This window comes from Callithrix jacchus, chromosome 20 (genome assembly GCF_049354715.1).
Source record: "Callithrix jacchus isolate 240 chromosome 20, calJac240_pri, whole genome shotgun sequence".
In the NCBI taxonomy this organism is placed as follows: Eukaryota; Metazoa; Chordata; class Mammalia; order Primates; family Cebidae; genus Callithrix; species Callithrix jacchus.
Window position 1 is genome coordinate 13,661,175 of NC_133521.1, and position 14,532 is coordinate 13,675,706.

The following is a 14,532-nucleotide window of genomic DNA, read 5'->3' on the forward strand; positions in this document are numbered from 1 at the left end:
TCCACCAGCTTCCACTTGTCATTGGTTGGAGGGTGTTCCAAGGACTTGTTAATTCCCTGTGACTTTCACCTGCTAAACACAAGGGCAGGCTAGTCTCTTGTGACCACACAAAGGCCTCAGGCCAGGAGCTACAGATGCTGGAGGTGGAAGTCAGGCTGGCATGCCCAGAAATAGGGGATATGGGTGAGACACTGACAGCATCTGCTGCAAGGGCTCCATGCATGGAGCTATCGTGGGACGTAGGGCTGCTGTAGGACAAATATTGAAAGATGAATCATGGAAGGTTTTTAAGGTCCAAGCTTGCTGTCAACAAGTTTGTCAAGTATTGGAGCTGGGGAAAGAGTGGGAGCTCTGCACAGGAACCAGAGAGTTGTCCAGGACCAAGAAGGCCAAAAGGAGAAGCCGTGGCAGGTGTGGGGTCAGTGGTCTGGAGGAGGGCAAGGTCTGAGGCTGGCTTTTGTGCATCTTGGTGTGCATAGGAACACACACCAGAGGGCCAGGGCAGGGTCTATGCAGGACCTTCTACCACCGACCCAAGGCAGTGTGGGTGGGTCATGAGGTTAGGGATCCATGAGCTCTCCTAGAGAGGAGTGTACTGTCCTGGGTGCCAGCTAGAGGAGGTTCACAGGACTCTTTTTCTTTTAGCTCTCATTCATCCAGTTTGCAAGACAGGAAATGTCCTCTCTCTAAGCATACTGGAAGGGATTTTAAATTTAAAACTTCATAAGCATGATAAAAACTAGCTAATGCTGATCTAACAGGTGCCCAGACACACCTTTGCACAGGAAGGTGCAGGTGTTCATTAACTCTCACTTCTTCACAGGGTCCTGATAAAATCCTTTAACCAAGACCACTGGAGTTGAATCTGTTCTTTCTTAAACTTGGCTTTGCCCCATGCTCTGCGTCTGATTTATATATAGTGTTCCCATCTCCATCTTCTGATGGTTTGAGCAATACTGAACTTGTGTTTTTCATCTGATTTCCCATGACTTTCAGTTCACGGTTTTTTGTCAGAACTACACAGATATTATCAACTTTCACCTTTTGTTGTCTCACTCTTTTTGATAAAAACATTTATGAATATAAAACTAATATGCTAAATTATACAAAGTTTCGAAAATATGGAAACACATGAAGGAGAAACTAGGTGTCACTCATAATTCCGCTACCTGGATGCAAGTGCTATAATTTTTTGTGTTTTCCTCTAAAGGTTTTCCATGTCCTATATACTTTAAAAATCAATTTTGTATTTTGCTTCCGTTCATAGAACACTATGTAGTGAGGAATTTCTGAATGCTGATACAAACTCATCAAAACATCCCTTATTCCGTGAAATGACTGTATGAAACTGACTTTAGCATTCCCATCCTATTAGACATTTAGCCTGGCTGCTCACATTCTGATGCTACAGTGACACTGTGCTCAGCCTAATGTCCATAAGTCTCTAACCACGTGTCTAATAGTTTTCTTAGGATTATTTTTAGGAGTGAATAACTTGACTGGGCCACAGAAACATTTTAGAACTCTTGGCAAATACTGCAAAATTGCATTCCAGTGCATAAGAATGTGGATTTCTTAACTCCCTTTCTCTTTTGGGATACTAAGACTGAAAGTTAATGCTGCCAATTTGTCCCCACCAAAAAGAAGCACATCAGCCTGTTTTAATTTACATGTTTTTCATGACAAGTCCTCTCACTGTCTCTGCTTCTCTTATGGTGCCTACCTGTCATTACCCAAATCTGTACCCTAGTTTTCGCTGAAGACTTGTGTTGTGACTGTAGGACTTGTATGAATATCAGTCACTTTAGCCAAAGAGTTTTTGCAAAGTAGGTTTTGGGCAGCATGCTGCCTACAGTAAGTTCTCTCACTCACAAAAGCTCTTTCCTCTATGGTTGACTCTGAGTTCCTTGGAAAATGTCTGAGTGGCAAAGGCAAGGTCAAACCCTCCTTTTAGCACCTTTTGGTTGACCTTGGAGCAGCCATTTAACAGGTGGATTACAGAGCCACAGAGGATGGCTTCTTCCAAACCACGGTTCCTGCTGAGCCGATAGTGCAGTGAAGGAGGCTGACAAAGATGAGTAAATAGTTTGTTCTTCCTTCTCACATGGAAATGACACATGTGTGGTGTGGTGTGAGCCCGCGTTGGTAAATTCTTCTGTGGATGAATATTTCAGGATGTTAAAATTGATGGCTGGAGGTGGTGGCTCATACCTATAATCTCAGCACTTTGGGTGGCTGAGATGGGAGGATTGCGAGAGCCTAGAATTTAAAGATCAGCCTGGGCAACATAGTGAGACCCAATTTCTACAAAAAAAAAATTTTTATGTGATGGCAGTATATTTCAAAATAACATATATAATATCATCCCAAGTTTATCTATATAAAAGAGACATGTGCTAAAATTTTTAAAAAGCATTCCCTGAGTGGTAGAGCTATGAGTGATATTTTAAATTTGATTTTTAAAATTGATTTTCAAACTGATTTTTAAATTATACACAATGTGGTAAATGCAAAATGCTGAGTCACAGGGCTGAGTGGCCCCCGAGGAAGCCCTGAAGGAGCAGGGATCTGTGGCTCCAATGAGCCAATCGTTAGGAAAGTGGCATCTTCTTGGGGCTGGGACAGGAGAGCTTTGCTGGTGGGAGACGACAGCAGAGGAGGAGACAGGGCAGGGGAGAGGCAAGGTCACCCTTGCTCAGCCCCTTCTCTTCTCTGCCGCCACTTTAATGCCTTAACACCTTAACACTCCCAGGCCAGGTAGGCAGTGAGACAGGTGGGGAGAGTGAGAGATAAAGCGCTGAGTGCCGCAGATTCCTCAGCCACAAGAGACAGGTTGTTCACGCGCTGCATATGTTTGTATTTAAATAGCCTCACATTCAGACAAGCAACTTGGATTTGCTTGAGTCATCTCAAGATGGGTGAGAAAAACACTGGAAATGCTCAAAACTAGGACAAACAGAAGACGCCTGTCAGGGTGGAGATGTCATCCCAGCGAATGAACACGAGTCTGCTATCAACGAATGACATCCCGTGTAACCAGATGTAGAGAGATTGTCTTGTGTGAGAATGCGCCAGCAGGCAAAGGGTTTACGTGACTGAGCCAGTGTCCCTGTAAAGGCAGTTATTCAAATGAATTGACCCAGGGTTTCCACATTCATTCATTCAACATTCATTCACTGAACAAACACCTGGCTCCAATTCCGGTTCCACCTCAACCAGCTGTGCAGCCCGGAGCACGTCACTGAGCTCTCCTGCAACTCTGTTTCTCTACTGTGCTGATAGCCGGGGGTTTCCTGCAGGGCCGGAGACCTTGGGAGCCTCCAGGTGTGTGTCTGGCCACATGAACTGTGCATGAATCCTTGTCTTCTCAGATGCTGGAGCACCCACTTACATGTATGAGTTTCAATATCGTCCAAGCTTCACATCAGACCTGAGACCCAAGACGGTGATAGGAGACCATGGGGACGAAATCTTCTCTGTTTTTGGGGCCCCATTTTTAAAAGGTAATGGCTTCTTGCTGGCCCTGAGCTTGGATTTGATTTTTAGGAGATCTAGGTTCCGGTCTTGGTGTGGTGAGCTTCAGGAAGTTTGTCATCTCTTAGTCAGTTTTCTGACTCTCTGTAACAGGGCTCAATGTCATTGGCTTGTCCCCCAGTTTCCTCCCACTCTAACACATGTGAGGGAGGATGTGTATTCATATGCCCCCTGCCACAGACACTCTGGATCCTGGTCTGTGACATCAACAAGACAGGTGGGGTGTCTCCTGCAGGATTCACTATAAAAGGGTTTGAATGCCATTGGGCTGTCCCCAGCTTCCTCCTGCTCTAACGGGTGAGGGAGGATGTGTATTCATGTGCCCTCTGCCACAGACACTAAGAATCCTGGCCTGTGGCATCGAAAAGACAGGCAATGGGACAAATGCAGGGCCCTGCTTTAGGTTGAGAAGCCGCCAATCAACTTCCCTCTCCCAGGAGTGCCCAGAATGTGAGTGAGGGTGAGGTTAGCACTAGTGTTAGCCCTGAGTCAGGTCTAATGTGTGTCTGTCTGTCTTTCTGTCCGTCTGTTTCTAACAAAAACTCATAAACCTTTAGATTTAATACAGTTAATAATTCTTTATTTTTGGTATGATTTACAATTGGCAAGGTGGCCATCCCACAGGCTGGGAAGGTGCCTCTGGCCAAGTCCAGATGCCCAGACACAGGAGGGGTTGGATGGGAGCTCTGTGTGAGCAAGTTGGCTGAACATACATGCTCAACAAGTTACAGGGGGAACAATAAATATTCATGAAGACAGTGCGGACCTATGTGTACTAACCAAACATGCATATAACCATGACCCATCTTCTCTTTAGGGGGGAGATTTAACGTTTAAATACATTACAATTAGGGCCTTTGAGTAAAAAAGTCTTCTTTGGATACAAAGCCCAGCAAGTAAGCAGCCTCTGGAAACCAACCAGGACCAGTCCACGGTTGGTTGTTTTCTTATCTGGTGAAAGTTACTGAAATCAGTCTCTTATGCAATCAAAGCCATAGTTAAGACTGGCGGGGCAGTTGTTTGTCCGCATCTCCAAGCTGCTGGAGTTGTAACTGTTTTCATTTTGCTTAACTCCGGGACAGTGCTTGTTGAGCTGCTAGAGAAACAGAAGCACCTTGCGGCAGTGAGAACAAGAATGGATTTTTTTTTTTTTTTGAGACGGAGTTTTGCTTTTGTTACCCAGGCTGGAGTGCAATGGCGTGATCTCGGCTCACCGCAACCTCCGCCTCCTGGGTTCAGGCAATTCTCCTGCCTCAGCCTCCTGAGTAGCTGGGATTACAGGCACGGGCCACCATGCCCAGCTAATTTTTTGTATTTTTAGTAGAGATGGAGTTTCACCATTTTAACCAGGATGGTCTCGATCTCCTGACCTCGTGATCCACCCGCCCCGGCCTCCCAATGTGCTGGGATTACAGGCTTGAGCCACCGCGCCCGGCCCCAGAGTGGATTTTTTAAGGGTACAGATGCAGGCCTGAACACTTGCCCAGCATGGCCTTAGGTCTTGTTTTTAATTTGGTGTCTTATTGCCACAAAGAGTGTGATCTGTCAGAATGATGACCTTCATTTTACTGCTGATGCTGGTCAGTGGTGTCTAAACCACAAAAGGGAGGGAGTACTGTGAGATGTGTCTGACCTCCTTTCTGTTCCCAGGCAGGAACTCAGTGTAGGGTTTTTTGGGTTCCCCTTAGCCCTGAGGGGTTCTGTTCAGTCAGCTGGGGCTGTTAGGATTTTATCTGTAGTTTACATCACACAACATTTAAAAGAATCCTTTCACAATGTCTTCTAACCTTAACTCTCAGCAGTGACAGATCACATGGGACTCACCCCGTGGCTGCTCTGGATACACCAGTGCCTCTGGGCCTCTCCCAGTTGTGCATCCTGAGGAGCCTTGAGCTCTGTTATTTCTCAGAGTATGAATTGTGGGTGTGTGCCAGGGAGGGAGAAAAGACCCAAGGCAGAGCAACCCTGGGAGGTGGGGCTGCTGTAGAGGAAACCCTGGGGTGTGGCCTTGCCTGTGACCCTGAGCGGGGAGGAGGCAGGTGAGGGTCACAGGAGACAAAGGCAGCCAGCACATGGAATCACATATGCCATTGCTGAGCCCTAGGTCAGCCATGCTCAAAGGTAAAATGCACTTAAATCCACCAGGATCTTCTTAAGTTCAGAGTGGAGCTCCATGGGTGTGGAGCATGGGTCAAAAATGTGCTTCTACCAGGCTGGTGATGATGTGATGATGATGCTGCAGGTCTGTGGACCACACTTTGAGTAACAAAGGCTGTTTTTCTTCTTCCTAACAGAGGGTGGCTCAGAAGAGGAGATCAGACTTAGCAAGATGGTGATGAAATTCTGGGCCAACTTTGCTCGCAATGGGTGAGGCTGGTGGCAAAGACGGAGCAGGGCTGGTGAGGGTGGGGGAGCAGAACATGCCTATCGGGAAGGGGCAGCATCTAAGGTCCTAGTGATCAAACTCCTGACCTTGTGACCATAGCACTCTGACGGAGCTCTCTGAAAATATATAGGGCACCCTAGGAGATAGTGAGCTCCCCATCTCTGGAGGTATACAAGCCTCTTGATAGAGATAAGCTTGGGCATCTTCACATATCTCAGAGGATTATTCAGACCACATAGCAGCTTTGGAGCATTTCTATTTGATTCTGTTTCAGAAACCCCAATGGGGAAGGGCTGCCCCACTGGCCAGAGTACGACCAGAAGGAAGGCTACCTACAGATTGGTGCCAAGACCCAAGCGGCCCAGAAGCTGAAGGACAAGGAAGTGGCTTTCTGGACTAACCTCTTTGGCAAGAAGGCAGTTGAGAAGCCACCCCAGACAGAACACATTGAGCTGTGAATGGAATGTCCAGCCAGCCTCAGGCGCCTGGAGGAGCCAAGAATGGGGTCTTTTGCAAAAGAGATTGCAGGTTAATAAGGCATCTTATTGTGGCTGGGGAATTGTCTGGTGGTGAGGGGCAGGGGCAGAGGCCATGAAGAAGCAAGTTTCGTATTTGTGACCTCAGCTTTGGGAATAAAGGATCTTTTGGAGGCCAAATCAGTGCTTGTGTCTTGGACTGGAGATTCATCCATCCTCCTAGAGACAGAACGATGATGAGAAGGTAATGTGAGAAGGAAAGTGGCTTTGCTGGGGATGGCGTGGCCTCAGGACAAGTAGAGCCCAGAGGGCTGGGCCACAGATGGTGCTCAGGGGAGCTCTGAGCTTCCTGCATGTTTCTGGCTGCCAGCAATTTTCAACAATAGGATTTGGGATGGCCAGAGTGCAGCATCCCTACCCTCCATTTAGAGCTGCGTGTGGTGGTGGAGGTGGCCCAGGCTGAGAATGTGCCTGCATCAGGGAAAGAGGGAGACATGCTGAGGTGATTCCATGGCATTGTTGCATGGCCCTTACTGACCCTTGCACAGGCCTGAAACACCTTCCTGAATATGTACAATAGCCTCCCAGTGCCCTCTATGAGCCTATCTCTTCCATCAGCTGGACTAAATTCCCTCTGTAGCCTGGACCACTCCTGGTGTGGGTAGTGACCACCTTGGAGCAAGTCTCCAGAGGATCCTCCTAATAGTGTGTTTTTCAGAATTGCAGAGGTGATTTCTGGATTCTCCTAGGATGTAGAAAGCTCTAAAATGTGTCACTCTTACCTTATCAGCAAGAGAAAACTGGATTGTCCTCAAAATCACAGCTTTTCCTGCACTAAATAGCTGAAGTAGTAAGGTACATGAATATCCTGAAATGGAAGGGAAAACAAGAACCTGTGGGGGGAGGAATGGGATGTGAGCACTGTCTTACCTCTCACCTGCAGGCAGGAGATGGAGTAACCATAATAAGCAGAAATACTCTATGAATTTTAATCAGTGCTGAAGGCCAGGTGTGGGCCACTGTGAGAGTATAAAATCTCTGGGAACCACAGACACAAGGAGGAGTTGACACTGTCCCAGACTCTACTCCACGGACATCTATCAGGTGCCCAGGAGAAATATTGTGGTAGATGGTAAGACTGGAGAAAGCCTGCCTTCAGGGGCACAGGCATGAGCCCTGCTCACACTCTTCACTCCTAAGGAACAAAATCCTTCAATCACTGGGAAATGGCCAGCAAATCTTGTCTTCCTCAAGGCACTGGCAGAGACATATTGAGGTTGAAGATAAGGAACATTTTAAAACTCTAGACTCCTGGGAGAGTGGGAGGGAATCATCTTGAGCCCAGATAATTTGTCTTTTACTGCTGGGGATGGTCAATAACTCTGACAGAGCCCCATGTCCAACACCAACAAACAAAGGTCCTGCCTAATGTTGAGGCTGGACCAGGACAAGGGAAAGCATTCCTCGCTGTTACCATGGAGTTACCAAGTCCCAGGTAACAGAGATCTATGCTGGGGAGAGAAAGCATGCAGAGAGACCCTCTCAGAAGAGCAGATGCACAGGACAAGCCTGAAGCTTAGGGTGGAATGGGGCATTTAAAAAACCATTCAGAAAACCAGTACTTACACAAGCACACTAGAACCCGCACAAGGTAGCACTGGAAGCATCTGAAGCAGATGGTGCATTTAAGATAACCATAGCAACAACAAAACTACTCCCTGCTAATGTCACTCAAAATACAGGCACACACACACACACACACACACACAGTCTAGCAGCAGAAGAAAAGGTATGCCCATTTCTTGCTACTCATACTACTTACTTCAGTTTCTAGTGTGTTACCCATGATGTCTAGCATAAAATTCAAAATAGCAAACCTTAAAAAGGAAGCAAAACCTATTAACAAGAGACAAAGCAGTTGGGCACTGGGATGCATGCCTGTAGTCCCAGCTACTTAGGAGGCTGATGCAGGAAGATTGCTTGAACTTGTGAGCTCAGGCTGTAGAACACTGTAGCTTCACCTGTGACTAACCACCTGCACTCTAGCCATGGTATTATGATAAGATAGCATCACTGAGAGTGAGAGAGAGACAGACAGACAGAGAGACAGGGAGACAAAGCAATCAACAGAACCAGATTCAAAGATAACCTAGGTGTTACACTAACAGACTGGAAATTTAAAGTAACTATTTGGAATGCTTACATGAACAGATAAGTAGTTTCAGCAGAGAGGTAGAAGCTACAAGAAAGAAACAAATAGAAATATTATAAATGAAAAAATAGTGACAGAAATTAGAAATGTCTCCAGTGGATTCATCAGTAGATCTGACATAGCTGAGGAATGAATGATTGCACTTGAAGATAGGTCCATATAAATTACCCAACTTAAAATAAAGAAAATAAGTGAGAAACAAAAAGAGAAGATCATCCAAGAACTGTGAGATAATATTTAATGGTCCAACATATGCATAACTGGAATCCTAGAAAGAGAAGACAGAGCAGGCAGAAAAAAATATTTAAAAAGATAATGGCGGATAATTTTCCTGATAGTGATGAAAAACATCAAGGCACAGATCCAAGAAGCTTGGAAAACCCAAGCAGCATTCAACAACTACAAAACAACATACACGCACTGAGACAATATCGAAGGCAGCCAGGGGAAACAGACACTGCATCTGAAGAAAGGGATTAGAGTGGACTTCTCATTGGAATACTACACAAGCAAGCAGACAGGAGAAAAACAGCAAAGACAGAAGAACAAATGAAAGAGTGCTGCTGAAATGTCAGATTTTAATCCAACCATATCAATGATTATGTCAAACAAAAACGATGTAAACACACCAATTAAAAAGGATTTTCAGATTGGATTAAAGAAAACACAGGACTCAACCTAATGCTGTGTCATGATGAGTCCGACTCCACTTTTCGATGTTTTAGTCCTCGTGGCTTTTAAGCCTCAGCCTTCCCTTATCCCCTCTTGCTGACACCCTGGAAAGCTGGTAAGAAAGCCTGGGTGCTTCCTCCTTTGGTGCTGGAGGAAAATTCAAAGCTTACCATGAGAAAGCTTACCACAGCCCCAGTGCAGAATCCTCACACCACACCCGGTCATCCTGTCCGAGACAGCATCCCAGAGCTCCCTGAGCCTCAGCAAGGGGAAGCAGCAGCGTATTTTTTCCTTTTGGTTCGGAGAGAGAGGGGGGAGGCACACAGAATAAGGGTCAGCGAGGTACAGCCCACAGAACAAACCTGTCAGACCGTGGGATCCTTGGGTCAGGACCAAAGTCAGACTTGTTTCTGGGGCTCCCCAGTAAGTGCTGAGCAATAGGATCTGTGGATGGGTGGAGAGCTGCCTGGCCAGTTAGATCGGTCCATGGTACCCTTTAAATCTAAAATAACAGTAATGGTAGCAACTAAAAATCACTGCATATTTATTATGCATTTTATTATAAAGTACTCTACATATTAACTTAGAGAATCTTCACAGAAAACCTATGAGGGGTTCACTCACTATCAACCACGTGAACATCAACATGCGACCCAAGAACACTAGGCTGGAAAGTGACAGACAGAACCTGCTATGGAATTTCCCTGTGGAAAAAAAAAACAAAGAAAAAGCAACCAAACAAACAAAAAACAAGGCAAGACAATGCAGGATGCTCATTCTAATAATTTTGGAGAATTTCAGGACACCAGCAGCACCGCATTAAAGCCACCTGCAGCCCTCCTGACAGCACGGCCCTGTGACCGCACAGGTTTCAGGCCCAGGAAACAGGCCCTGGTCACTGACAGAGCTGGGATATGAACCTGCGCAGCCTGGATCTAGAGCCTGAGTCTTTAAGTGTGAAGCAGTACTGCCTTCTCACCCGGAACAGTGTTTGAAAGCCCCGTCTGGACCAGTCCTGGCCTCTAATTGCAGGAGCCTCATTCTGATCAAGGGCATCTATTTGGCGGCCAGCCTCTGCTGCCCCACCATGGGCAGTGTCAGATAGCCACCTTGCTTCTGGGGAAGAGTCAGGACCACAGCCCCAGGGGTCCCTCTTTTCTCACTTATAGTTCACGAGAGTAACTGTAGAATGTGCTAGGCTGCAATGTCCTGACGTGGAGGGACTGGCCATAACAGCCCCAGCTCTGTCCCCATCCCTCCCTGGGACCAAGACGTTCTTCAGCACTTTAGCTCAGCGTGTCATGGTTCCCCCAAAGGATGAAACCCAGAACAGGCTGTCTTCACAGTCCCTCAGCTGCAGAACAAGCTGGGCATGTTCAGCAAAGGCTCCATCTTCTGTTGTCCCTTGCTGCCTATGTGTTTGGGTGGGAGTTTCCCATCTCTTATTCCTGCTTCAAACTGAGATTGAACCCCTTCTTGCTACAAGTAATAACGCTGCTTCATAGAGGTGTTAGATGTGGGTCTGTTGCATCTCACCAGACCCAGACAGGCTGGGAACCAGCTTGTGGTGAGCCTGCCACACAGTTACAACCTGGGACTTGTGACTGGACTCTGACATGGGAGCATTCTCGTGGGACTGAGCCCTTAGGCTCTGGGATCTGGCACTGTCTCCAGGCAGATGGTGTCAGATGAGACTGCATTAGAGGATATTCAGTGGGCGTGCACTAGAGAATTGGTGTGTGGGAAAAGCTCACACATCTGGTGTCAGAGGTATCGAGGTTGTGAGAGCGTGGAGAGGAAAAACAGTTGGGTTTTTTAATTTGCGAGTTTTCAACTGGTCCAGGAAAGAGGAAAGAGATGGACCATTTGCCGAAAAATACTAGGTCGATGGAGTTTCCCGAACACTTCTGACATGCCAGGAACTGGAACCATTTTGTGTTAGACGTTGGGGGGACCCTGAGTCAGAAGGCATTTAATCTTGGTTTGAAAGAGGAATAAGATTTGGGGAAACTCCCACCCAAACAGCCCATCCGTGATGATGACTGTAGAGGCTGCAAGAGCCAAGGGACCAGTCTTGATGCTGTCTCTGGATGTTGTCAGCCCTGGCATCTGCACCACTATCTGGGGGTCACTGCTGGGAGCCTGGGCCTGGGGCTGTGGTCCTGACTTCCCCAGAAGCAAGGTGGCTATCTGACACTGCCCACGAGGGGGCAGCAGAGACTAGCCGCCAAATGGGCGCCCTTGGTCAGAATGAGGCTCCTGCAGTTAGAGGCCAGGACTGGCCCAGACAGGGCTTTCAAAGGCTGTTCTGGGTGAGAAGGCAGTACTGCTTCACACTTAAAGACTCAGGCTCTAGATCCAGGCTGCGCAGGTTCATATCCCAGCTCTGTCAGTGACCAGGGCCTGTTTCCTGGGCCTGAAACCTGTGCGGTCACAGGGCCGTGCTGCCAGGAGGGCTGCAGGTGGCTTTAATGCGGTGCTGCTGGCGTCCTGAAATTCTTCAAAATTGTTAGAATGAGCATCCTGCATTGTTTTTGTTTTTTGTTTTTGTTTTGCACAGCAAATTCCACAGCAGTTTCTTTTAATCTGGTCTTCTTGGGCCTCATGTTGATGTCACATGATTGATATAAGTGTACCGCTCATAGAGTTTCTGTGAAGACTCTCTGAGTTAATATGGAGAGTGTTTATAATAAAACACATAATAACTATGCAGTGACTTTTACTTACTACTATTACTGCTATTATTTATTTATTTTATGTTTGTGACTGAGTTTCACTCATGTGGCCCAGGCTGGAGTGCAAAGGCACGATCTTGGCTCACTGCAACTCTTCCTCCTGGATTCAAGCAATTCTCCCACCTCAGCCTTCCGAGCAGCTGGGATTATAGCACCCACCACCATGCCCAGCTAATCTTTGCACTTTTAGTAGAGATGGGGTTTTACCATATTGATCAGGCTGGTATTGAACTCTTGACCTCAGGTGATCCGCCCCTCGGCCTCCCATAATGCTGGGATTGCAAGCATGAGCCTGGACTATTGCTGCTATTATTTTAGATTTCAAGAGTACCATGGACTGATCATCAAAGGCCAATGTGCACTTCCTTGGGTACAGATCCATCTGCTTGGCAGCTCTCAGTCCATTCAGATCCCATTGCCCACCACTTATTGGGGTGCCCCAAAACGAGGTTGACATTGGTCCTGATCCAAGGATCCCATGGTCTGCAGGTTTAGGCTGTGGGCTGCACCTTGCTGACCCCTGATCTGTAGTGTCTCCCCTTCTCTCTGGACCAAAAGGAAAATATATGCTGTTTCCTCCCCTCGCTGAGGCTCAGGGAGCTCTGGGATGCTATCTTGGATAGGATGACCAAATGTGGTATGAGAATTCTGCACTGGGGCTGTGGTAAGTTTTCTCACGGTAAGCTTTGAATTTTCCTCCAGCACCAAAAAGGAAGCACCCAGGCTTTCTCAGCTTTCCAGGTGTCAGCAAGAAGGGACAAGGGAATGCTGAAGCTTAAAAGCCATCAGGAGTCAAACATCAATTAGTGAAGTCAAACTCATTACAATGCAGCATTTGGTTGGGTCTTGCGTTTTCTTTAATCCAATCTGAAAATCCTTTTTAATTGGTGTGTTTACATTATTTTTGTTTAGCATAATTATTGATATGGTTGGATTAAAATCTGTCTTTTCAGCAGTACTTTTGCATTTGTTCCTGTGTCTTTGTTCTCCTGTCTGCTTGCTTGTGTAGTGTTTAGGATTTCATGTTATCTCTGCTATTGTGTTCTTATTCATATCTCTTTTTAAAAATCTTTATTGTTTTTTCTGAGTATACAATATACATATTTAATTAATCACCTTTTGCCTTCAGATAATATATTACCAATTACACAAAGTGTAAGAATCTTACAAAAGTGTACTTCAAATGCCCATCTCTCATCTTTCCTATTATTTTTGTCATATATTTTGTTCTTACCTATGCTCTAAATTCACAGTTCATTGGTGCTATTTTTGTTTTAAACAGTAATTAAATATAAGGAAAAATATATTACCTTTATTTTAAAGTTGTCTGTAGAGCTTCACTTCTTCGATAAAGATCCAAGGTTTTGTCCTGTATTACATACTATCTATGTACATACAGAGTTTTCTTTCATACTTTTTGTAACACAGATGTGGTAATTACAAATTCTCTCTGTTGCTCATCTGAAGGCTTTTTTCCCCTCTATTTTTGAACAGTATTTTTGCTGGATATAGAATTCTGGGTTGAGAGATTTTTTTCCTTTGAATATTTTAAGGTGTCATTCCATTATTTTACAGTTTGCATAGTTTCCAGTGAGAAGTCCGCTCTAATCCTTTTCTTTGTATGCAATGCCTTTTTCCTCTGGCTGCCTTCAATATTTTCTCAGTGTGTGTCTAACTGTGTCTGTCATTTTTGTAGTTGTTGAATCCTGCTTGGGCTTTCTGAGCTTCTTGGATGTTTTTCATCACTATCAGGAAAATTCTCTGCCATTATCTTTTCAAATATTTTTTCTGTCTGCTCTGTCTTCTCTTTCTAGGATTCCAGTTATGCATATGTTGGACCATTAGATATTATCTCACAGTTCTTGGATTATCTGCATTTTTTTCACCCATTTATCTCATTTTAAGTTGGGTAATTTATATTGACCTATCTTCAAGTGCACTCATTCATTCCTCAGCTGTGTCAGATCTACTGATGAATCCATTGGAGACATTTCTCATATCTGTCACTATATTTTTCATCTCTAACGTTTCTATTTGCTTCTTTCTTACAGTCTCCACCTCTGCTGAAACTACCCATCTGTTCATGTAAGCATTCCATATAGTTATTTTAAATTTCCAGTCTGTTAGTCTAACACCTGGGTTATCTCTGAATCTGGTTCTGTTGATTGCTCTCTCTCTCTCTTTCTCTCTCTCTCTCTCTCTCTCTCTTTCTCTCTCACTGTAAGGGATGCTATCTCACCACAATGCCATGGCTAGAGTGCAGGTGGCTATTCATAGGTACAATTACAGTGCACTATAGCCTTGAACAGACAGGTTCATGCAATCCTCCTGCAGCAGCCTCCTAAGTAGCTGGGACTACAGGCATGCATGCTGGTGCCCAACTTCTTTGTCTCCTGTTAAGAGGTTTTGCCTCCTTTTTAAGGTTTGAAATTTTGAATACAATGCTTGATATCATGTATAAGAAAGTAGGAATTAAAGTAAGTAGTATCAGTGACAGGAAATGGGCATACACTTTCT

The 14,532-nt window shown here is 45.5% G+C and overlaps 1 protein-coding gene across 3 annotated transcripts in view; it reads left to right on the forward strand.

Moving 5' to 3' along the window:
* The window catches only part of LOC100390116 (liver carboxylesterase 1-like), a 33,281-nt gene extending 26,705 nt beyond the window's left edge, over positions 1 to 6,576 (forward strand). For all 3 annotated transcript variants that reach the window (XM_035281882.3, XM_054248449.2, XM_078357799.1), the window contains 3 exons: positions 3,372 to 3,503; positions 5,829 to 5,901; positions 6,195 to 6,576. In XM_035281882.3, the coding sequence (XP_035137773.2) occupies positions 3,372 to 3,503; positions 5,829 to 5,901; positions 6,195 to 6,378 (389 nt within the window). In that variant the 3' untranslated portion in view covers positions 6,379 to 6,576. The remainder of the gene's footprint in view (positions 1 to 3,371; positions 3,504 to 5,828; positions 5,902 to 6,194) is intronic.
* Positions 6,577 to 14,532: the final 7,956 nt, after the last annotated feature.